This window comes from Glycine max, chromosome 10, assembly GCF_000004515.6.
Source record: "Glycine max cultivar Williams 82 chromosome 10, Glycine_max_v4.0, whole genome shotgun sequence".
NCBI classification, from domain to species: domain Eukaryota; kingdom Viridiplantae; phylum Streptophyta; class Magnoliopsida; order Fabales; family Fabaceae; genus Glycine; species Glycine max.
Genome location: NC_038246.2, coordinates 33,915,758 through 33,942,301, shown reverse-complemented (window position 1 = coordinate 33,942,301; position 26,544 = coordinate 33,915,758). Strand labels below are relative to the sequence as shown.

Genomic DNA, 26,544 nt, shown 5'->3' with positions numbered 1-26,544 from the left:
AAGTATGATTCAAGTATTTTTGATGATGACAAAAAGCCCAAACGAATAATGTCAAGATTGAGTCAACAAGTTCAAGATCAAGATTAAATAAAAGACATCAAGAAGAATCAAGATTCAAGAGAAGATGATTTCAAGATTCAAGAGAAGAAACCAAAAAGCAAAAAGTCAAGACTTCACAAGGGAAGTATTGAAAAAGATTTTTCAAAAACCAAACATAGCACAATTTTGTTTTACAAGAAAAATTTTCTCAAATTTTTCTAAGTTACCAGAGTATTTACTCTCTGGTAATCGATTACCAGTTTCCTGTAATCGATTACCAGTGGTAAAGTTTGATTTCAAAAGCTTTTAACTGAATTTGCAACGTTCCAAATGTTTTTTAAATGGTGTAATCAATTACAATATATTGGTAATCGATTACCAGTGTATCTAAACGTTGAAATTCAAATTCAATTGTGAAGAGTCACATTTTTTCATAAAATGCATTGTGTAATCGATTACTTGGTTATGGTAATTGATTACCAGTGATAAGTTCTGAATAAAAAGTCAAGAGATGTAACTCTTCCAATGGTTTTCTCAAGATTTTCTCAAGGTTATAACTCTTCCAATGGTTTTCTTGACCATACATAAAGAGTCTATAAAAGCAAGACCTTGACTTGCATTCAAACAACTTCTACAACTTTTGAACTTCTTTGAACAACTTTTGAGAAATCTTGAAACCTTTGCTTCTCATCTCTCTTCTTCTTCCTTTTCCAAAAAGTTTTCTAAGTTTTATGTTTTCAAAACCTTGTTCTTCTGCAGAAAACAAAAGTGTGTTATATCTTTTCATTCTCTTCTCCCTTTGCCAAAAAGAATTCAACAAGGACTAATCGCCTCAATTCTTTTTGTGTCTCTCTTCTCCGTTTTTCAAAAGAACAAAGGACTAACTGCCTGAATTCTTTTGTGTCTCCATTCTCCCTTTTCAAAGAATTCAAAAGGACACAGTTTGAGAATTCTTTTGATTCTTCCCTTTCCCTTAAACAAAAGATTTCAAAGGACTAACCGCCTGAGAACTTTGTCTTAACACATTGGAGGGTACATCCTTTGTGGTACAAGTAGAGGGTACATCTACTTGTGTTGCTGTAACTGAGAACAAGAGAGGGTACATCTCTTGTGGATTAGTTCAAGTGGAGGGTACATCCACTTGGTTGTTCAAAGAGAACAAGGAAGGGTACATCCCTTGTGGATCTTTGCTTGTAAAGGATTTTACAAGGTTGAAAAGAAATCTCAAGAACCGGTGGTTGCTTGGGGACTGGATGTAGGCACGGGTTGTTGTCGAACCAATATAAATTCTTGTGTTTGTCTTCTTCTTCCCTACACTCTTTAATTTCCGTTGTGCACTTTTAATTATTTCTTTTACTTTTGGTTAAGTTTCAATTATTGTTCTTTACTTTCTTAACTTTGTAGTAAAAGCCTAATTAAATTTAGTAACATTAAGAAGGATAAGTTTTAATTAGTCAAGGTACATTAATAATTAATTCAACCCCTCCTTCTTAATTATTCTGAGGCCACTTGATCCAACACTAAGCCAGGTACAACAACCAGAGTAGGATTAGCAACACCAGCCAGAAGTAGATGCACCACTATCACCTCCACATTAACCACCATCCTTGGAGTCCATCTCAACTCACTTGGAGAGGATGGAGCTCCATATGCACACATACATGCATCATTTGGCTGACCAGCAGATAACAAATCATAGGGGCCAGGTGTAGTTGAATGACAACTTTTACCATTACACACTGCACTAACATCGCCAGGACCCTAGCCCTTACCCTTGGCATATTCTAGAACAGTTTAGAGCCATTTTTGCATGGCTTGGAGACAGGCCTATTTTTCAGAAGAAGGCGGGATCTGCAGATGCTCCAGGAGATGCCCAAGGAGATGGAGGAAGAACTGAGGATAATGAAGACATGGTAGATTTAGTTGATTATTTCATTGGAGGAGACTGAGTGCCTCAACCATGATCTTCAAAAACTCATGAACTTGTCTTTATGTTTATTTATCGCTTTGTATTAAAATTCGGTACTATATTACCTTATTTACTTACGCTAGTTTATTTTGACTAATTTGTGTGTGTTGTGATATTTTGTTAGTATAGTTATAGATTATAACTCTTTTTGGGACTTAAATAGAAATTTTTCCTTGAACATAACATGCTTTGAAAGAATCAAATAACCAGTATTTTTGAAACATATTTTTTTATCAGAACACAACAAAAGAATTTTTTGAAAACATTAAGAATGAAAACAATAAAGGACTTTCCCAAAAACCAAATGAATTCAGATGTTTTTGCATGGACTTAATAAAAGAACAACTTTCAAAACATTGATTTGATTTGAATATGGAAACAAGCCTTAAGCTTTAGTGACTGTGTTCAAACCACAAATTTTACATTGAGTTTTCTCATTGATATATTCTACAGTTGGTTTTGCATGAATTTCTAATTGTCATAACATATGATTCATGGATATGATCTAAGCATTCTTTCTTTCTTTACATTTTTAGCCACTAGCCAAACAACTATCCCAATGTATATTATTTTATCATTTGCAAGCTCTTTGAGCCAAACACTTGATATTTTGTTGGAACACTAACCTAGGATAAAAGTTTCCTACCTTACCTTAGGTTAGGAGAGCAAAGGTGTTTTGTTGGGGATGTCTATCATTTGGTGGCTAATATGATGTAAATATTCTGTTTTTAATATGGGTATTAAGGGAAAACAGAAACAAAAAAGAAAAATAGAAAAGAAAATAAAAGAGAAAAAGAAAAGGAAAAACAAGTTCTTTATGGATAAATAAATGTCTGAATCATGTATAGAGTTGTTGTAAATATCTGAATAGAAAGAAGTGATAACTTGGTTGAAAAGAAAAAGGATAGGAAGTGATCATTCATTTAAGTTACTAGCTAGATTTTTATGTCTGCTTTCCTATTCTCAAGGTATGTTTGAATATCCAGAAAAACCAAGATTTCCTTCAAAATCAGGCCCAACCTTAAAAAGACCTATTGATCCATGATGATTATGCACATTATCTTTGATTTGATGGGAAATGACTTGCAAAATTGATTTATGACATATCTGTGATTGGAATTGAGATAAAACACTTGCTTGTGTGAGATTTATACACCTTTGAGATGTTTTCCTCTGTTTGAATGAATCCAGTGTTTCCTCTGATGTTCTTTAGAAACAAAATGTGAAATGATCTTAATCTCATTTTTGGTTATGAGAATTCCATCTTTGTGCTTTCATTTCTCATTGCTGCATATTGAAAAATGTTGTTCTGATCAGTTTGGGGATTGATTCTTTACAAAGCATGTTCATAATTTTTGAAGCATATTTATTTTATACTTATACTATTGTTATTTGTAATTTTTCTTTACTTTGCTTGAGGACAAGCAAGATTCTAGGTTGGGAGGAGTTGATATTGGGATTAAATTGTTAGCACTTATCCTTTAATTGTAATAGTTTTCTTATAAATTACCCTTAAATCTAGTTGTTTATATATATATATATATATATATATATATATATTGTACATTTACTAATATTTTTGTTTAAATATGAAAGATTCATCCATGATTTTGCAGGTTTTAATGGTTGTTTGTTAGATCTAGAAACAAAGCCAAAAGGAAGGGCAAAATGGTTTTTTCATGAAGGTTTTTGACCCTAAATTCGCCCAGGCTAGCATCCATCTCGCTTAGGCTAAAAAGTAACTTCAACCCTAAGCAAGCAACTCGCCTGGGCGAGTGGATGCCTTCACCATTAAGCCACAATTCACCTAGGCAAGCTACAACTCGCCTGGGCGAATTTCCCTGCACTGCTTGGTTGTGTTCTATAAATGGTCATGCATGCTTGAAGAGAAAAAGAATCCAACAACATTCAAATACCAGAGAAAACACAAAAGAAGAAGGAGTAGAGGAAAAGTGGAGTCGAGGCGCTGCAGAGTTGTGACCGTGGATCACTTCCGTTGTCATTTCTCTTGTTAGTCTTGTGCTCTGCGTAATGCTGGGTTAGTTTTTCTTAAGGATTGGATGTAATCTTTGTACCCTTATGTATCCCTTTTGATATTATATATGTATGAATATTTTCTACTCATTATTGGTAATTTCATTCTACTCGTAATGCTTGATTCTATTTGATCACTAGTGTCATGAAATTAGATTTTAAGTGAGACCGAAAAGTAATCTTAGAATTTGAACTGAATGATTTTACTCTTTACATTACGTTGCTAGGAATATAGCATAACATTTTGATTGCAAAAAGTACGAGAATATAATTGTAATGGTGGGATATTTACTACATATGTGAGGGATCAATATTTAGTCAATATTCTTAGGTTCCAAGTGCGAGGGATTGACTTGGGATAATTTAATGTGTGCATCAGTAATGTTGGAAAATGATTCATATATGTTAATCTTATCAGGATACTAAGGGTATGAATGATGAAATCCAATCCTATGTTTTCTTGAATTAATTCAAGTCGTTATTATTATTTCTATGATTTACGTATCTCTGACGCACTGAATTATGTTATTTTCGTATTTTCTGTTATTTCCATTATTTTTACTATTCTTTTACTTTAAGTTGTCTTTAGTTAATCAAACCAAAACCAATGACATTCAATTAAGTTTGTATATAACTATTGAACTGATAACCTTTATCCAAATGAATTAAGTAAACTCGAGTCCTTATGGAGAGGAAATCTTTTATAAATGTGAAACCTATAACGACAATTGGTACGTTTGCCAAAAGTCTTAACACTCTCTGTGCATCAATGATGTCTGCAATGTAATCATCATCAACTCTAGTCTCTGCGGTATCATCATCAGTTATATTATAATCCCAATGGTGGCACTCAAACATCCATGATCACACCACTCACACGGTTCAAGCAACATTCAAGAGTCATGTAACATCCACTAACCACAATCAGTGTATCATGCAACATTCCATACTATCAAGAGCATAGTTGTGAAACTCGGCCAGGTCATTGACCCGATTGTGGTAGTGGGTTAGTAGGTCAGTGGTCCAACCGATGGGTCAATAATTGGTCCGGTTTGACCCGGTATATATTAAAAATTTAAAATTATATATGTATCTATTATATATAAGTATATAACTAACATTATTTGAGTAAGAAAAGTTCATCCATATTTTAAAATCCAAAATAAAAAATTTATAATAATGAGACATAAAAACAACATCGTAGAGGTGGTCTATTTTTTCTCTCGTAAAACCAGCCGGGTCAGACTGGTCCAACTGGGATCCGGTACTGATGTGATCCTTATTAGGAGCGGATCGCTTAGTACAGATCACAGAAACGAATGATGCCACTTCCAGAGATGGAAGATAAGCCAAGGGTAGACGCCACAAGGGTTCAACCTTGATAAGTCTGAGATTGGTTCAGTAAGGAACCCAGAGAGAAGCTCTCACAAAATACACACATATTTTCTCAAAAGTGCCAAAAGTCCCTTTTCTTGAAAATGAGTTCAATACATATAGTGTAGCTGAGGTGCAGCTGAAAAGGCACCAATTTTATTTAATTAAAATTACAAAAAAAATAGAAAAATATTTGACATGGGCCTTCAAATTAGTTTGGGCCTTCAGCAACAATCAAGATGATTCTTGATAGTGCCTCTAGGCCTTCATCCTTCTTCACTTGGGCCTTGTCAAGTATGGCTAATACCATTTGTTGGAGGATATCCTCTGACTGTTTGGTCCTACTCTTGGTCATAGGTCCCTGTATTTGGGTAGCTTTGGGATTCTCATCAGGTACCAAATTGGTCGGGTTTGACCAGGTCATCCCGGATCAATTGCTTGACTGATCCAATAGTGCAACCAGTCTGGTTAGGCCACCGGCCGGGTCATCTCGAGTTTCACAACTATGCTCAAGAGTGCATCCACAACAATCGATTGCAAGAGAATCTTTCCAAAAAAAAATATTCATATGCATAAGTGCTCAAACAAACATAGAACCTTCAATCACATGATCAATAACACTATAAAAGGTCTAAAAACAAACCAACATAAAATTGAGGTACTCAGCTTTCCTTCAAAATGAAGCACAAAATGAACAATGCATTTGGTACCAAATGAGACTAAAAATTCAAACAAAATGCTAACTAGCACTAGCATGAAACAAGATAAACACATGACAATAAAACATTCTTCCATGCAATAATGAGAGCCTAAAACTTAGTACCGAAGTCTCTTCCCCAAGCATCAATATCATTGGTACCTAGGGCTAAACAACGGTGGATTTGGGCCTAAAAAGCCCAATATGGTTCAAACCGACATATGGAATTTCTGGCCCATCCTTTGTTGATTTGGACCTTTGGGTTGGACGAATTATGGGTTAGTCGAGTTAAATCGGATTGGGCCAAAAACAACAAAACAAAACAAAAGCAAAATATAAAACAATGTTAACCTCATAATACAAATTAATTGGCATATTGATGCCTAATGCCTATATAGCCAAAAATATAAATAAAAAAATAAAAAGCTATTTTATTACAAATAGAGTCCTTCTATGTTAGGCTATATGATTCTATTTGGCTTTCTTTGTAGATGAATCTCCTACAAAAATTAATAATAAATTTAGAATAATTATAAGAAAATATATGATAAATTATCATAGGGAAAGAAAAACAAAATGCAACTAAACAAAACTACTCGATTCGAAATTGAGTCCTTGAAATTTCATGAGAGGATTGAAATGAATTCACAACTATATTGTTCTTAAAATAAAGTAAAAGTATTAGAAATAGAAATTTAAAACACTTAGCATTTATCATATTGCAAATAAGCTAGTTCACAGAAAATAACACTTAGTAAAATGAAAAGGAGTTACTTAGGTAAAATGTTAGATTTTATAAAAAAAAATGTTGAATGCTTCTATTATTGTACAATTACAAAAAAAAAAAAAGAACTTCTATGATTTTTTCACAAATATAGCACTTCCAAATTGAACTTCTGTTATATATCAGCTGTCATTTCTTTGTTGCTTCTCTGCGACTAGCTCCAATATATGTTACTTAAAGAACTTGAAATTTCTTAACACTTTTTGAAAATGTTGTTGCTTTGTTGTAAGAGAAACAACTCAAACATATTTTCACAGAAGAAGTGTCTAAAGAATTTCAAAAAATTCCTTAACACATCTCCAACACTATTGATTTAGAAACAAGTCCCAATCTTCTATTTGAAAGTATCCTGCAACATGAAACCAAAGATCAATAAATCCATCAATCATCTTAAACATTAAAAATAACCATAGGGGAAAAACCATTATACATTTTGTATTATTGTTTTCAAAATGTATATGAAACTTCTCAAAACAATCAAAATACTATTAATTTTTAAACTAACTATCAAGTCAAAACAAGAACCAAATCATCAAGTTTGATTTTTTAAGCACACATGAAACTTAGAACACACAGAGAGAAAGGGAGTCCACATACCAAGTAACAAAAAATGAACAAAAGTCTAATCTTTATAAAAGTGAACAAGGAGCAATTAGAGTCAAGTGAGAATAAAAAGAGAACTTACAATGTTACAATTTCAAGTTATAGAAGAACCTGCAAGCAATCCCTGTAAACACAAAAAAGAGAGAAATTACAAATTTTCTTCTCCATTGTTAAAGTTACAAACTTTCAAAACACAAATACCTATTTTCTTTGGATTCTTTGGTGGACAACATAGGAGATAAAGTGAAAAGTGAAAAAAACTCGAAAAAGGTTGTGAAGGTGGTGGTGGGATCTTAGATTGAATAAGACAAGAGACGAGAGACTGAGAAAGGGTAGAGAAGGTAAAGAGGGGATCGATGTGATTGGGAGAAAAGGGAGAGCAACACTAGGGTTTGTGTGAAAAGAGATAAGAAAAGGGAGAGCAAGCTGCTAGGGTAAAATGAATCACATGTGGCTCAAGTTTCTTTTTTATATTATGCTAATATAGTTGGTTGGGTCGGACACCGATGGATTACAAAATTTGAAACCCTGTTTTTTCCACCTGAAAACTCATTAACCCAATATGATCCGTCTAAGCATTCAAATTTTTGTTTGATTATGTCAAGTCTCGATCGAGTGGCAAAAACTTGCTTACCCCTATTGGTACTATTATGGAGCTTGGCAAGCAAATCAAAAGATAAATTATTGGACCAAGACAAAGCTACCATAGAGGGTAATTCATCCTCTTTAAGTTAATCGTTCAAAACCTGGAATGCATAATACTCATTTCCTTGAGAGAAAAAAAAACAAAATTGCATTTTTGGTTCCCTTAGTTGTCTCCAATTTCGATTTTGGTTCCCCTTTAAAATTATTGACGCATTTAATCCTCCAATTATGTTTAATCTCGTAAATGTGGTCCCAAATTCAAATTTAGATGTTGACTGTTACAAAGGAATGTTGACTGTCGTGTGTCATATTTTGATGGGACGATGACGGTTACGTGCCACGTTCTGATTAATTTTTTTTTTGTGGTTGCTTTTTGCTAAAAGTGTTGATAAGGTTTTACAACCGTAAATAAAGAGTAAATAAAAAATGAAATGACTAGAAAATATAATTTTAAATTTTGATTGATTTTGGTCAGGGATTTATATTATATATGATTTTTCTCTATTTATAATGATAATAATTAACACTACAATTACAAGCATCAACCGATAGAAATACACCTTAACCATAAGAAATAATTTTTTTAGCTATCAGCGGACAAAAATAATCATTAACCATGAATTTTTCAATTTAGTTAAGCAATCCTTAAACTTTTTAAGACATAAAAAAATCCTTTTATCCATCAATTAACAAAAGTTATCCATATTATGTTTGTTCAATGCTCATTTTCTCTCTTTGTATTCCCAACAATAATTTTTTGACAAAATAAGAAAGTTTTTTTTATTGATAAATATTAATTATTAATTTTTTATTAACAAGAAGAATCGAATCCATAATTTTTTTTCTTTTTAACATCCAAATAATCTTATAACTCCAAAAAAAAATAAGAAATTACTATAAACAACATGCGTTGTTTAAATGAAAGATACTCAAAACTTTTAAATCCTGAATTTGATTCCGAAATTTATGTATCCAAAAAATGGCCATGAAATAACTTTACCATAAACACTTAACCATATCACAAGATACGCTTCTCACCTATTAAAAAAATGATATTTTCTGTACAAAAAAAAAAATGATATTTTTGGAAAATTTTAAAAAGTAAAATAATTTGACAAATTTAGAAGAATTCTAAAAACCTTGAATTTGAATTTCAAATACTATTTTGTTTAACTTTTGAAAAAATAATTATCTTTTTCGTCAACTTTCTTTAATAAAAAACTTTTAAAAAAGACAATTATTTTTTCTTCGAAATTAAGCAAAATTGAACATGTTTGAAAATTCATGATCATTTTTTTCAAAAATGGAACACTGTTTAATGAAACATTATTATAAATGATTTTTTTCCTTATAAAAAATTATATGAATTTATTTATCACAAAAAAAAAATTTAGACAACAAGATAAAATAAAAAGACAAAAAAGGACAAAAAATGGTAATAATAATAATAATAATCCCCGCATGAACCTTCCCCTAATCCCTACACGTGCCTCACCATCTCTTGTTCTCTCACTCCCTCTCAACTCTCTTCTCTCTCTCTCTCTCTGCTGCTGCAACTCAAAGTACACAAAACGTGAAAAGCTGGTTAGTCTGAGTCTTTTGTTCTGTTGGGTCTCACCCATGTGTGTTTTTTTTTTGTCTCCCCTAACCCTTATTTACCCCTTGTTGTTTTTTTTTTTCTTCTTTTTTTATCTTTACTTCCCCTTGTGTTGCTACCATGTTTAATTTGTTGTGGATTTCCTCTGCATGAAAGGGTTTCAATAGGGTTACATCATAGGGTTAAGGTTTATTATATATAATATAAAAAATCTGTCATAGCTTGTGTTTATTCTGAAACAAAAAAGAAATGGCAAAAACCTGCATAATCCCTGGAATAATTGAAAGCTAAAGAAGCACTCTTCAAAAGAGTTTGCGCTTTACACCAAATAGAAGCCAATAGTCTATTCTTAGTTCAAAACCAAAATTGTTGAGGTAGTGAATTGTCCTTCAAAATACAAGTGTTACATTCCACAAAATGCAGCAAACCAAATAGTGGCATAGCTTGCAGATTGGCATAAAAATTTAGCCCCATTATTTGTAATAAAACCGTTGACTAAAGCTAGTTAGCATTTAGCAAGAATTGGTCCTATGTCCATACTTCATAAGGAGAAAGCAAAAGTAAAAAATTGTAAGAAAACATGTGAAATTTGTCCTGAATTAGCGCCTGACGTGACACATGCCAGATAAAAGAGCCTTATGTGGCCTTCGATTCTGCAAAGGATGGCAAGCAATGCAAACTTCCACAAAATATAGTCTCCTTGTTTTTGTCGCATTTCTTGATATTGCAGGAAATTGTGGCAGGAAATTGTGGATAAATGAGACTGATGGGGTCACTGATGGGGTCACAATTATAGTGGCGGACACTCAAAAACCTTGACATTGTGGCCAAAATCACAGTCACAAACTGTTTTTTAAAACCTTAAACCTTTTAAAACAGCTCATCGCTCACAAAAAGTTCTAGAAAGGGAGCTCCGTGGTCAAATATTTACCTTACAATCGTATCTTTTATGAGGCTTTTAAACTTGAATTAATTAAAGGTAAACATATCATCTAATTTAGGGAGTGTTTCTGATACAATATTGCCTCTTGTTGGCTCATCTCTCATTCTCAACATTCAATATGTGCAAACATGACTTCTTAAGCTTGTCTAGTATGACTTGATGCTACTTTGTGGCTTTAATTTTGTCATTTAATCATTGAGAAATTTGTACTTTCTTACACCACATATTTGTGTGGCACTCTCTTCCCTTCACTGTTTTGTGTATTTTGTTTACACATCTCTATCCATTCTTTAACTCGCTATAAATGCATTTTTAAACTTCAACATGTCTTTCTTTCCAGGGATGGAAACCATTGGTTCTGTGGATGACCTCTTGGATTTTTCATCAGACATAGGCGAGGAAGATGATTACGATGACAAACCTAGGAAAGCCTGTCCTTCACTTAACTCAAAATGCGCCGGCCCATCGTTGTTTAACCCATTGGTCCAGGTTGATCCAAACCATTCATTTTCTGTAAGTTTGATATTCCCATTTTCACCTTTTTAGGAATAATTATGAGGCCTTGAGAAAATAGAGAATATTGATTTTTGAATGAGTTATGACTTGTTAGTGCTTCTGTGATTACAGTAAGAGAAACAATAAGAAAAACATTTGTGAATTATGGCTTGGTTGGAAACATCTGAAATTGGAATTTGAACTGGGCTGGCTTGGGTGAGTGAATTGAAGAAGATATATGGGGTATCTTTTAGTGAGAATAAATTCTAATTGGCTTTCAACTTGTTTTATAAGGGTGCAGCTTTTGTTGCAGGAGAAGTTTGCCTGGTAGACTCTTATTGTGGTGATCATATACTAGTGCTATTTATCTGAATAGCTCTGGGTTCTCTGAAATTTTAAAACAGTTAGTGAAACTTAAGTTTTTCTCTGTGCATGTTCACTGAAGATGGGGACATTGTCCTCTTATATTTAATGTTGCTGACAGATTCTTACTTATTTTTCTATTGGCATCAATGTATTGGAAATCCTAGTTTTGTAAATGGACAGTATATTCTGCTTTTTCATACACTTGTGATGATCACTATGGTTCCAAGGTTTCCATATTGTGGAACCATGCATTCCTCAGTTCAGAAGAAAATTAAACAGTGTGGACATTATTTTTTTGATCCATAGGTTGTTCATCCATGACTAGTTGTATGGATCTGATGCTTGTGTTGACTTGAAAACCCCTTTTTTCTTTACTATACTTACAAAGTTTAACATGCCCCTATTTTCATGTTCCAGGAGTTTGCAGAAGAGGAGCTTGAATGGCTATCCAACAAAGATGCATTTCCTTCTGTTGAAACGTTTGTCGACCTATCATCTATTCAACCCGGCACAACCAAGAACCAAAAATCAGCCCCAGTACTTGAGTGTAGCACAGGCAGTAGCAACAGTAATAACAGCACTAACAGTATTTCCCTCCTAAACAGCTGTGATCACCTGAAGGTCCCAGTCCGTGCACGGAGCAAGAGTCGCAGTAGGCATCGCCCTGGCCTTGCTGAGAATTCTAGTCAGCAAGTCTGGTGGAGACAGCCAAGTAATGGAACTTCCAAAGCAGATGAAGGGATGAAAATCTCATCCATCGGTAGAAAATGTCAGCACTGTGGAGCTGAAAAAACTCCACAATGGCGGGCAGGTCCCTCTGGTCCAAAAACACTTTGTAATGCATGTGGGGTTAGGTTCAAGTCTGGGCGGCTTGTGCCTGAATACCGTCCTGCAAGTAGCCCAACTTTTCATAGTGATTTGCATTCTAATTCCCACAGGAAGATAGTAGAGATGAGGAGGCAGAAGCAAATGGGAATGGGATAAATGCAAAGTAGTAGTGAGCAGTATTTTTAGCATTCAGCATGCTAGGACTTAGAGATTTGATTTTCTTTTCGATTTTGATTTATTCTAATTTAATTTTTCGTCCATTTTTGCTATGGGATGGTTTTAGACGGGGCAGTGAAAATTCTTGATTGAAAATGAATTTAGGGAGGTCTTAATCATTTGTCTTTGTTATGCTTAAAAGAAGGAGCCAATTTGGGATCTTTTGATTTGGCTATTTTTTTATGGTTGTAACATGTAGTGTGATTGGAGATGTGGGAGAAGGTAAGTTGCTGGAATGATGATTATGGTCCCTTTTCCAGAGAGAAGCTCTGATGCTTATCTGAACTAATTCTAAACTTTTATGACAGTAGTGGTGTAGTTGATTGTTGAGGAATTATGACTCCATTCAAGGAGTGATGACATCATTCATGTATTTGAAGGAAGAAAGGATAAAATGCTGTCTTATCTTTAGATGTAGAGACAGGTATGTTCTTTATTATTTGATCCTCCTTCTAAGGAGCTCAAGATGTATGCAACAAAATTTGTATTAATCAAGCCTTGACTAATTGGTGGCTGCATGTAATCTTTTTGTCTCATTGTCTTGGTTACAACTGCAAACATGGATACAGTTCATTTTTGGTTATAACTTGCAAGTTGCTCTTATATGTTTGATCCTTTATATTGTGTTGTGATTTGTGAATGGATATTACAATGCAGATTTGTACATTGTCTTCTAGAAAACATTGAATTTACAGAATAATAGATTTGTTTGTTTTATCATGTATGACAATGTGAAAAATTGTGGCACAAAATAAGAATTACCTACCACTAGATGGGGATGGAACCGTCATGGGGGCTTGCATGGCCAACTTTTGATGCTTCTCAATCAGGCATGATGGAATTTTCGTTCAATGCGATTCCAATGATGCCTTGTTCTTAATACTTCTACCTCATTGCTAAATGCAATATTATTTTGGGCTTGGTAATTGCCTCTGCACCATTTCTTGTGTGCAAAAAGATAGGGTTTGCTATGACCTTGGTGTTGGTGGAGGTATGTAACTTCCCTTTTTCCTGCCAAATAAAATAGAAAACAAAAGTTTTTTTTGTTGTTGAATAAACTAAAGTCTTATTTTTAACTTTTAGAATGCTAAAATGCTTATTACAATAGCAGAAAGACAGATACTACAGTGCTTGTCTGTCGCATTTTTTTATTTTTATTTTGAGTAAGACATAAAATTTGACTTCTTTCAACAATTTTTATCTAGAAAGAATTTTTTTTTACTGTAATTCCATTTTTTAGGGGAGTTTAACTTGATGGAGTCTGATCTTAAAACAAAAAACTTAGTGTCCGGAAGAAATTAGTGGGGTTTTTTTTTTTATTACAATTAGTGAATGGTTCGGAGAGTAGCTAAAGAATAAACAAGTCTAACAAAACATCTGCACCAAATAGAAAATAGGGGTATTTCTTTATTATTCTTAAACAGATTTTTAAATTTCAAATTAGTTTATTAGTTATCGAGGTAAATGACCAATTTTGTTTCTGAAAGTGAGAGAGCTATAGTCCAAATGGCCTTCATAATTTTAGATTGAGTAATTATGGAATACAACTGAATCTGGAGGTGGAGAAGGTTGTGGCAGCAACGCAAGGATGATAGGAAGCGGAAGATGGAGAGAAGAGGGTGAATGATGGGAGAAGGGTGAATCTGTTCGTGTTTGATTTAAGGTTGAAGAATTGATTTTGAATTTAGAATTAATTTTAGATATATTTTCATAAGTTTGATTTTACCTTAAACAACAATCAAAATTGATTCTATCTTAAAGCAACTTTAACAAACTTCTATATTAAATTTATTTATTTGTAGTGTATCTTATTCCTAATTTTATTTTATAATCAAACATTTAAATATAAAACAGATCACTTCCAAGTAAATTTTATTAACGCCTATCAAAATAGACACTCAATTTACCACCCTGGTTGGCTGGTTCTATTTTTCTCCATTCATTATCTCATCTTCAACCTTTCCAATTTTTCCAACTAGTAGGGTGTGCATGCTATTGCACGGGCCACATTGATTTTTGTGCATGTTTTAAAACGACGTGCATACTATATATATATATATATATATATATATATATATATATATATATATAAACATTAAATTATAAGGATTAAAAATAAAAAAATAATTTTACAAGAAAAAAATAAAAACATTAAATTACAAATATTAAAAATATATTTAAATCTTAATTTTATCCTTGCAATGCACAACTATAAATTCATGCATATTAATCCATAATCAGAAACTTAAGTTTCTTATTTCTTTGCAAGAATGTGTTGTGAAATTTTTTTATTTATTCTATAATTATTATAATTACTTTTTCAAATACTAAAAGTTGAATTTTTAATTTTTTGTTTTTGTTCCTATATCTTTAACGTTTTTTTAATATCATTATAATATAATTTTTTTATTATAAACTATCTTATTTGATATTTATTTGTTTTCATCCCTTCTAATTTGTTTGATATTGATCAATAGTATGTAATATACATTTATATAAAAAATATTAAAATATTTAAATAGATCATTGCAATTTTATTTAAATATTTAGTTGAAATATTATTTTGTGGTACTAATTAATATAATTTTATATATAAAATATATATAATAAGTATTGAAATAATATATAAATATATTTAAAAAATTTAAAATGTAGAAGAAAAAAAAAGAAAAGACTTAAAAGAAAAAACAACATAAAATAAAAAATGTAAAAAGAAAAAGAAAAAAAAGTAAAAAATGAGAAAATTGAGAGAATTTGTTTTAAAAGGATTGATAGAATGTTGACATGTGGCAAAAAAATTTTTGACACTTGTCCAAGATGACTACTTTTATTATATGTACTAGTACCGTGCAAGAACCCGTCGTTCCACTTTTTTTTTTTAGTGAAATTGTACTTATATTAAAAAGTAAAATATGTTAAAAAATATAAAAAATACAAGGAAAAGTATAAAACTTAATTTGTATTTTTTTAAACTAATTTTTGGTGAATAAAAAGAGTCGGATATTATCTATTACTAACAAAAAAATTGACATCTCCATTCTACTTTCATAAAAAGAGTCGGATATTATAGTCAATAATATAGAATAATTGAAACATATAATTGGACGAACAATTTGTTTATTTAAACAATGAATAAAAATAACTCATAAATTTTGATAATTTTACCCCTTCAACTATAATTTAATAAATGAATAACATGTGCATAAATTATATTGTTATTTAATCACAAAATTAGCATATATGATAAATTTCTTATTTTTTATAATAATTATTTTATAAGTTATACTGAAAAAATTTATGATTGATTAATGATACAAAAAATTTTACATAAATAAAAATTTTGAATTAACTTTCATATAAGATTTGTTATAATACTAAAACTGATGTAGCAATTATTATATTTTGTATCTGGCCTTAGATAAGGAGGTTATCTCGTGGTATTAGAATGTTCCAGTTGTTTGATCGAGTGGCCTCAGAATAATTAAGAAGGGGGGGTTGAATTAATTATTTCTAAACCTTTACTAATTAAAAATTATTCTTCTAAGACTTTTACTAAATTATTAAGAGAATGAGGAGTAGAAGAGAAACTTTAACATAAAGTAAAAACGGAAATTAAATGCATAGCGGAAAGTAAAAGAGTAGGAAAGAAGGAAACAAACACACAAGAGTTTTTATACTGGTTCGGCAACAACCCGTGCCTACATCCAGTCCTCAAGCGACCTGCGATCCTTGAGATTTCTTTCAACCTTGTAAAAATCCTTTTACAAGCAAAGATCCATAAGGGATGTACCCTCCCTTGTTCTCTTTGAAACCCTAGTGGATGTACCCTCCACTAGAACTGATCCACAAGAGATGTATCCTCTCTTGTTCTCAGGCAAACCCAAGTAGATGTACCCTCTACTTGTACCACAAAGGATGTACCCTCCAATGTGTTAAGATAAAGATATCAGGCGGTTAAACCTTTGATACTTTGTGAATGGGGATACAAAAGAATTCTCAAGCGGTTAGTCCTTTTAATACTTTTGTATAAGGGAAAGGGAAGAATCAAAAGAATTTTCAGACTGTGTCGTTTTGAATTCTTTGACAAGGGAGAAGGGAGACACAAAAGAATTCAGGCGGTTAGTCCTTTGTTCTTTTGGAAAAGGGAGAAGAGAGACATAAAAAGAATTTAGGTGGTTAGTCCTTGACGAATTCTTTTTGGCAAAGGGAGAAGAGATGAAAAGAATGAATAACACAAGTTTTCAAGGTTTAGAAAACCAGAAAACTTTGGAAAACTTTTGGCACAAAGAAGAAGAAGAAGAAGAATTTCAAAGAGATTCAAGGCTTGTAAAGAATTGTAATAGATTGATTGGAAAAGTATATTGAAAAGCAAATCAAAGCCTTGCTTTTATAGACTCTTCATGTTTGGCCAAGAGGATCATTTAGAAGAGTTATATCTTTTAGAAAAACTTAAAACCAATTTGAAAAAGTCAAAAACCATTTGAAGAGTTACATCTTTTGATTTATTCAGAAACAATCACTGGTAATCGATTACCAAATTAGTATAATCGATTACACAAAGCTTTTATGTGAAAGGATGTGACTCTTTACATTTGAATTTGAATTTCAACGTTCAAAAGCACTGATAATCGATTACCAAAACATTGTAATCGATTACAGCTTTTTGAAATTAATTGCAACGTTGTAAATTCAGTTTGAAAACTTTTTCAAATCCATTTTGCTACTGGTAATCGATTACAACAATCTGGTAATCGATTACCAGAGAGTAAAAACTCTTTGGTAAACATGTTTTGAGAAAAAACCATGTGCTACTCAATTTTTGAGAAAACCTTTTCATACTTATCTTGATTAAGCATTCTCTTGATTCTTGAATCTTGAGTCTTGAATCTTGATCTCTTGAATCTTGATTCTTGAAATCTTGATCTCTTGAATCTTGATTCTTGATTCTTGAAATCAACTTTCCTCTTGAATCTTGAAGTGTTCTTGATTCTATCTTGAATATTTTGAACTCATTCTTTGATTGACCTTTGAGCTTTTTGTCATCACTTTTGTCATCATCTTTTGTTATCATCTTTGTTATCATCAAAACATCTTTGAATCACTCTTGATTCATCATGAAGCTTTGCTTCTACACCAGCAAACTATAATCTTTACACATATACTACTCTTTTATATATATACTATGTAGATTAAATCATAAAAAAATATTTTTAATGATGAGAAATCACTTTAAATAAATTGTAGTATCATAAACATAAAGAATGAGAGAAACTAAAAATAAATTTTCAAAAATATGAAGGACTAGTAAAAAAATTATATTTTGATGGGATTCAAAAAATATTATCAAATTTTAAAAAATATATTTATAGCAAAAGAAAATATAAGGAGATAAAGAGTGCATCCCATGGTATTAGAAGGTCTTGTGGTATTTGAAGGCCTTAGCAAACTATACTTTTTTTATATATATTTATATACTCTTTTAAATTGAATGAAAATAACTTATAAACTTTGTTAATTTTATCCTCTCCAACTATAATTTAATAAATGAATAATATGTGCACAAATGATATTGTTATTTAATTATAAAATTATCATATATGATAAATTTATTAATTTTTATAATAATTATTTTATAAGAAATATTGAAAAAATTTATGATTGATTAATGATAAAAAAACTTCTAAAAACATTTGTTAAATATTGAATTAATACAAAAATTTATGATTGATTAATGATACAAAATTTTATGATTGACTGATTAATAATATAAAATCATTTGTATTTAACTAATCCCAACTACTTTTTATTCTATCCTTCTACCATAACATATTCTAAGTCGCATGAATAAACATGTATTGAAAAAAATAGTATTATAACAATTATTGCATAAATAATTTTCAGAATCCTCTCTTGATAAGGAATTAATATGTTAGCATAGATATATTGAAATTCAAGTAGAACAATTGATTAAAGTAATACCACATTAGCATCCAAGGGGGGTGGATAGTTTTCATTTAAAGTGTCTATCCAACTGAAGATCATGTTATGGTAACCATATGATTTTCCTGCCATGCTCAGTGCATACTCCCATGCAATAGTCTCATTAAACCTGGCACGCAAAGTAGGATGCAATGGAAGCAAAACAATATAGGGAATGGAATCATCTTTATCCAATTTAAAGTCCCACCACTCTTCCCATGGTATCACATCTATTATATCTTCTCCCTGCAAACAAAAGGTGAGGAAGAAAATAAAATGCTAGCAACTTGATCCCAAATGCCGCTATAGAGTTGACAAACCACTATACATTTACCATCATTTCTCAAACAATCAAACTACCATGATGAATTAACTTGACAAATCTATGTATGTTAACATGATAAATACCATGCCCTAATTTTCGATCACAATTTCAAATTGAAACTGAGAGCATAATCTTGTTATTCTGATGATAAAATGGTAAACTTAAGGAACTTAAAACAATTATTCATAAACTATATCAAAACCTTAGCATCGCATAGGATTCTAGAAATGCTATTTTTTTAAAATTTAAGAAGCGAAAGCATACATGATGTAAAAGTAAAGTAGAAATTCATCTATGAGAAAACCTCCTGTTAAATTCAACTATGAGAAAACCCCACTATGCTTCTACAGTTATAATTCTGGCTAATGGCCTAAATTATATATAAAAAATGGCTTAACTAAATATGTGAATTCCAATTTAATGAGTTTTAATAAACCTTATAAAATACCAAATGAGCACCATAACACATTACGTCAGATTATCAAGAGGTTTTAAGGAATACCTGGATCTATAGAGTTTGATCAACACGCAGCAGAATCTTACAGCAGTCACGAACAATTGGTTTAATGACCTTCCTCAACCAAATCACCTTCTTCCTTATGAGACCTTCCTTTTCTATTCAGATGGGGAGAGGAGAAACTGTTTCTTGATTTGGTGTATTGGGGACCATAACCATGCCTTAGGTTTTAACCTATTAGGGTTCTCATTATCCCCTAATGGGCCAAACTGGTTTCCGCTCATTAAGCTCATATCAATTTTCTGTTGGCAATCTAATGGGCTCATTGAATTAGATCACTTTATATTGAACCCATCTAAATGTAAATAACTAATATAAATGTTGTAATATAATATGTAGTCCATATTAATTAATTAGGAATTATAAAATTCCTAACAATCTTCCACTTGGGCTTCATATTAACCTTAGATATTTATATCAAAAAAATATTCTTTAGGTGTGCAACCGTATGTTATTTACTTTTAGACTCCTTTTATACAATCTGGTCCATCTCATATAGCAACAGGAAACCACTATAGTTTTCATCACAATTCAGCGTGACTAAGCCATAATGATCACCACTATTACTCATACTCGATGACATAGATCAAATATGGATAAGCGGCATGGAAATTACATACAATGTGATCTTAATCATGTTTATTTCCAACTAGTCCAAATTTTATTCTTTATAGAGATCAATCCAAAATGCAATACAAATATTGCACACAAAACAAGCTCATAATAGAATGATAAACATCAACTTTATTTTTGTGGAAAATCCAAACAATACAAATATATGGAAAACATAAGATATAAAACATAAATGAGACTCCTACTAAACTAAGGTACTGTTAGGAACTACACCCATATGAACCGTGTACTCATGAAAAACTCTAGGTACCAAACCTTTAGTAAGTGGGTCAGCTAGCATGGAATCAGTCCCTATATGTTCTATGGAAATCTGCCTATTCTGAACTCTTTCCTTAACAACCAGAAACTTGATGTCAATGAATTTTGACTTGGTTGTACTCTTATTGTTGTTGGAGTAAAGAATTGCAAAGTTATTGTCACAATAAATTTTCAATGGTCTTTCAATGCCATCGACCACATGCAAACTAGTGACAAAGTTTCGCAGCCATATCCCATGATTAGATGCCTCAAAACAAGCAATGAACTCTATAGCCATGGTTGAAGAAGCTATAAGAGTCTGTTCTGTTAATCAAACTTCCAAGAGATAGCTCCTCCAGCCAACATATATATGTATCCAGAAGTGGAGCGTTTGCTGTCTTGACATCCAGAAAATCAGAGTTTGAGTACTCGATGATCTCCAAATTGTCAGACTTCTGATAAGTGAGCATGTAACTTTTTGTTCTCTTCAAGCAATGCATTACACATTTCACTGCCTTCCAATGCTGCAATCCAGGATTACTCAAGTATCTGCCCAGAACTCCTACGACAAATGTTATGTCGAGACGAGTACAAACTTGAGCATACGTCAGACTTCCTACTGCTGACGCATATGGAATCTTCTGCATCTCAGTTCTTTCAAGGTCATTATTGGGGGCATTGTTTGAGACTGAATTTGTCTTCTTTAGCTATTGGGGTATCTCCTGGTTTACTATCTTTCATGTCGAATCTATCAAGTACTTTATCGATATAACTCTCTTGTGACAACCTTAGGATACCTTGAGAGCAATCTCGTAGTATCTTAATACCTAACACAAAAGAAGCTTCCCCAAGATCTTTCATTTCAAAATTTTTTGTCAGAAATCTCTTGGTCTTCTATAAGAAGCTATTATCTCTGCTAGCAAGCAGTATATCATTGACATATAATACCAATAATATGTATTTACTCCCACTGAACTTATGATATACACAATCATCAACTACATTTGCCTCAAAACCATATGAGGTAATGACTTAATGGAACTTGTAATACCATTGACGGGAAGCCTGTTTGAGACCATAGATGGATTTCTTTAGTTTGCATACCATGGACTTTGAGTCACCTAACACAAAGTTTTTTGGTTGCACCATATAAATCGTTTCTTCAATGTCACCATTTAGAAACGCAGTCTTGACATCCATCTGATGTAGCTCTAAGTCAAAATGAGCTACCAGTGCCATTGTAGTTCTAAAAGAATCCTTTGAAGATATGGGAGAAAAGGTTTCTTTATAGTCAATGCCTTCCTTTTGAGTAAAGCCTTTAGCAACTAGACGAGCCTTATATCTCTCGATATTACCCTTTGAATCCTTCTTGGTTTTAAATATCCATTTACAACCAATAGGTTTCACACCTTCAGGCAATTCGACTAGATCCCAAACTTCATTGTCTTTCATAGACTTCATCTCATCCTTCATGGCGTCAATCCATTTTTTAGAGTTAGAACTATGCATAGCTTGACAAAAGTTGATTGGATCATCTTCTGTTAAACCAACGCCATCCTCATGTTCTTGGAGAAATATTATATAATCATTTGAGATTTCACTTCTCCTCTCTCTAATGGATCTCCTTAATGGCACTTCTTGAGGTTGTTGAGGTTGCTCTAAAGGTATTTGAGGGAGAACCTCATTGTTGTCTTGTTCTGGAACAATGTTAATAATTTGAACATTGTCGTCTATTACTGGAGTTGTGTCTTGAACAGTAATAGGTACGAGGACTTGATCACTGTAAATAACATGTTCTTCCTCAAAGACAACATTCCTTATGTTCTCTTCCTTCCCAAACTCAACTTCCTCAAAGACAACATTCCTTATGTTCAGCATAACCAACAAAATAGCAGCTAATTGTTCTTGAGTTCAGCTTTCTTTCATGTGGCCTATAAGGCCGTGCCTCAATCGGACAACCCCAAATATGAAAATGTTTAATGCTTGGCCTTTTACCAATCCAAAGTTCATAAGGGGTTTTGTTAACTACTTTACTCGGAACCCTATTAAGGATGTAAACTGTGGTCTTTAAGGCTTCTCACCAAAGTGACTCTGGCAAAGAAGAATGACTAATCATACTTCTCACCATATTCTTAAGAGTTCGGTTTCTTCATTATGCTACACCATTCATGCTAGGTTTGCCCGACATAGTGTATTACGGAACAATTTCACACTCTTTGAGGAAAAGTGCAAAAGGTCTTGGACGTTGTTCTCCTGATCCATCATATCTGCCATAGTACTCACCACCATGGTCAGATTTGACAACCTTAATTTTCTTTCCAAGTTGAAGTTCAACCTCAGCCTTGAAAGTCTTAAAAACATCTAGGGATTGGGACTTCTCATGTATCAAATATAGGCAACCATATCTAGAGTAGTCATCTATGAGCGTAATGAAATATTGTTGTCCATTCCAAGAAGTTGTAGGAAAAAGACCACAAATGTCTGTATGCACTAGTTCTAAGATGTTTTTAGCTCTTTCGACACCTAATTTCCTTATGTTTGTTCATTTTCCCTTTATGCATTCAACACATACCTCAAAGTTCGATAAATCCAAAGGGTCAAGAATTTCATCCAACACAAGTCTCTGAATTCTCTGTTTAGAGATATGGCCTAAACGTTTATGCCATAAGGTGGCTGAATTCTCATTCAACTTTCATTTTGTACCACGTGAACTTATTTGCATTATTTCATTATAGGAACTAACAACATCAAGCATGTAAAAATTATCAATTAAAGAACCACAACCAACCATATTTGAATTTTGGTAGAGACTAACTTTATTATTTCCAAATGAACAAGAAAATCTAAATTTGTCCAAACTAGAAATATAAATCAAATTACGTCTAAAAGATGGTACAAAAAAAGTCTCAAATAAATCCAAATAAAATCTAGTTTTTAATTCTAATCTAAAAGTTCCAATATCTTCCACTGCAACCTTCTTGCCATCACCCACAAAGATGAACCTTTCATCATCACTTGGCGGTCGGCTCCACAGGCAACCTTGCATAGTCGTACTTATGTGAGTAGTAGCACAAGAATCTACCCACCAAGTATCTTTAGGTACAAAAGTCAAATTAACTTTAGAACAAACTAGAGTAAGAAATTTACCTTTTTTCACACGCCATGCAGCATATGTGGGACACTCTTTCTTCATGTGTCCCGACTTCTTGCAGAAGTAACAGGTAAATTCCTCATCCTTTTTTTGTTTCTTTTGCTGAGAAGTCCCTTCCGCAGCACCCTTAGTCTTCTTCCTTTTCTTATTCTGAGAGGTCGAAGTCAAGTGAGCACTTTCAGTCCTATCTCTCTACAGCCTCTCCTCCTCTTGCACACAGTGAGATATAAGCTCATTGAGGGACCATTTGTCCTTTTGAGTGTTATAGTTCCCTTTGAATTGCCCAAAGTGTGCAGGAAGCGAGATCAAAACCAAGTGCACGAGCAGGTCTTCACCAAGCTCTAACTTAAATGACTTGAGTTTTGATGCGAGATTGGACATCTCCATAATGTACTCCCTTATGTTCCCTTTGCCTTTATACTTCATGGAGATGAGTTTAGCTAAAAGGTTACTCCTCTCTACTTTTTCATTTTTGGCAAAGTATTGCTCAATTTCCTCAAGGAATTTCTTTGCACTTTGACCCTCATAAATATAATCTCGAAACGTCTTTGGAATAGAGCGTTTCATGATCATAAGGCACATTCAGCTGGACCAATCCCACTTCTCAATGTTTACCTCATTAGAGGTTTCTGGAGTGGAAATGGGTCGTTCCATCCTCAGTGCCAAGTCCAAATACATACAGCCAAGAACAATTTCTACGGCTTCCTTCCAAACCTTAAAATTTGTCCCATTCAGCATTGGGATAGAATTCACTTGGGCAGTAACATTTGCAGCACTGGAAATATTAATTAAATAGAGAACAAAAATTAATAACATGTTCACAAATAATCAAGCAAGTCATATAAAGTATATATAACAAGACATGCAAATATTTCCCATAACAGATCCATCACAAGATACCCAACACAACATTAATTCTAGTCTTTGGACAGAGGAATTAATTTGTAATTGGTACTCTCAACGGAATGATCAAATATTGACAATTAGTTCTGTCAAATAATAGCCTTTTTTTGGACCAACTATTATTCTAAAAATAAATTTTATAATTGTCACATATTTATCATCACAAGTATGTTATTATTAGGCCAAATTGTGTCTTCCTTTGGGCCGAACATAATTCGCATAAATAATTCCATACTCACATCCATGTAATTTAATTAAATCAATTTACACAATAGATGTTACTTTGGCAACATAATGGTTCAATCAATTTAATTAATATTACAGGACACGCAAATAAATGGAAATGATCCATAATGATTAAATTTGTACCCAAATATGATAGCAGTAAATATTTGAAAACAACATCATGATAAACTAATTACGCATCTGAAACGAACATACCACGGTACTATCACAAATTTATACTAACCACAAGAACATCATAAACTATCAGCCTGTCACCGATTCATGAAGGAAAAATAGTTGGCAAAAAACAATAAATTATTCATATAAGACAAAAAAGACCATTGCCTTATTATTGATTCATATAAACAATATATATATATATATATATATATATATATATATATATATATATATATATATGAAATTGTGCCACGTACAAAATACCAACGCCGGACACTACAAAATACCAACTTTGTATTCGACGTAAAGAGTTTTCGAAAATATTATATGTATAAAACAAAAAAAAAACTTTCTTGCTCACGAAATATATATTGTTCAAAGAAAACCAACGCCGGATACGTAGAACCTTTATCCCAAATAGAATAATATGTAAGCACACGCGACACAAACAAAAACTGTGTACAAGACCGTAAATCAAATGCAGAGGCCTTTTATTCATTTGAAAAACTCTTTACGACCATAACACAAAAATTTACAGGTCTTACAATTTTATTGATCAAAATAGTTTCTCCCCAAAATAAAATTAGGGTTCATATAACTAAAACGATCTTGATATAATATATATCAAACAACTTTAAATCACAATAATTTAACAGTAATGGTGGCTCTGATACCACTTGTTGGAATTTTTAATAAACCTTATAAAATACCAAATGAGCACCAAAACACATTACGTCGGATTATCAAGAGGTTTTAAGGAATACCTGGATCCATATAGCTTGATCAACACATAGCGGAATCTTACAGTGATCACGAACAATTGGTTTAATGACCTTCCTCAACCAAATCATCTTCTTCCTTATGGGACCTTCATTTTCTCTTCAGATGGGGAGAAGAGAAACAGTTTCTTGATTTGGTGTATTGGGGACCATAACCATGCCTTAGGTTTTAACTTATTAGAGTTCCCATTATCCCCTAATGGGCTAAACTGGTTTCCGCTCATTAAGCCCATATCAATTTTCTGTTGGCAGTCTAATGGGCTCATTGAATTAGATCACTTTATATTGAACCCATCTAAATGTAAATAACTAATATAAATGTTATAATATAATATGTAGCCTATATTAATTAATGTATTGCATTCAGCCATACTTGCTTGTTTTGATGGCCGATCCAGTGTCATTTATCTTCCTCTCAGCTGCAATTATTGTTGTCGTTGTTTTATCTGAAACCTGAAGTCTTTGATCCACAAACTTGACTTTCTAGTTCATTGCAGCAATGCCTACTATCAATTTCTCTGTCAGTCCAACTCTCTTGTCAAAAGAAATGACTTTTGCAGATGCATTGACTGTCAATTGATGCTTTTCATCAAATGTTTTAGCTTTGTTCATTGTATCTTATGCTCTTCTAAGGTAGATTCTTCTATTGGAGGGGCTGACTTTTGCCTCCTAAAAGAGAAATAGTATAGCAGACCATGAGCTCAATCAGAAAAACAAAATCAAAAGAATGCACTGCTTAAGATTATAAGCATATGATGCAGGATTGACACAATGTCAAGAAGCCCTAAAAAGTAGTTATGATTGTTATTGACATAACTTGCTTAAAACAAAATATCATGATTGAAACTTCTTTTTTAACAGTTTTCATAATTGCAATGCTAAAGTAATAATGCAATATATTGAAAACACACTCAAATTACTAACAAAGCCATGGGTATAATAAAAAAAATTTCAACTACTTTTTAGCCAAATGCAAATGCCCATGAAGAGAAATGGATCATGCAAAATCTTAATCTGGATTTTGG

At 32.4% G+C, this 26,544-nt stretch overlaps 2 protein-coding genes across 5 annotated transcripts; one reads left to right on the top strand and one right to left on the bottom strand.

Annotated features, from left to right (window-relative positions):
- The first annotated feature begins 9,634 nt into the window (after window positions 1-9,634).
- On the top strand, window positions 9,635-13,193 carry LOC100784527 (GATA transcription factor 1-like). 4 transcript variants are annotated; one of them, NM_001255531.2, is made up of 3 exons: window positions 9,635-9,729; window positions 11,026-11,198; window positions 11,964-13,193. In NM_001255531.2, exons 2-3 carry the CDS (start codon window positions 11,028-11,030, stop codon window positions 12,528-12,530), a joined length of 738 nt encoding a protein of 245 aa, NP_001242460.2. In that variant the 5' UTR covers window positions 9,635-9,729; window positions 11,026-11,027; the 3' UTR covers window positions 12,531-13,193. The 4 variants fall into 4 exon arrangements, with proteins under 4 accessions (NP_001242460.2, XP_025979747.1, XP_025979746.1 ...); XM_026123962.2 differs by lacking the exon at window positions 9,635-9,729 and adding an exon at window positions 9,863-10,721 and having other exon boundaries at window positions 11,964-13,096; XM_026123961.2 differs by lacking the exon at window positions 9,635-9,729 and adding an exon at window positions 10,728-10,834 and having other exon boundaries at window positions 11,026-11,174; window positions 11,964-13,096.
- Window positions 13,194-23,624: 10,431 nt separating this feature from the next.
- On the bottom strand, window positions 23,625-23,999 carry LOC112998188 (uncharacterized). Its single transcript, XM_026124241.1, has one exon. It carries the CDS (start codon window positions 23,997-23,999, stop codon window positions 23,625-23,627), a length of 375 nt encoding a protein of 124 aa, XP_025980026.1.
- Window positions 24,000-26,544: the final 2,545 nt, after the last annotated feature.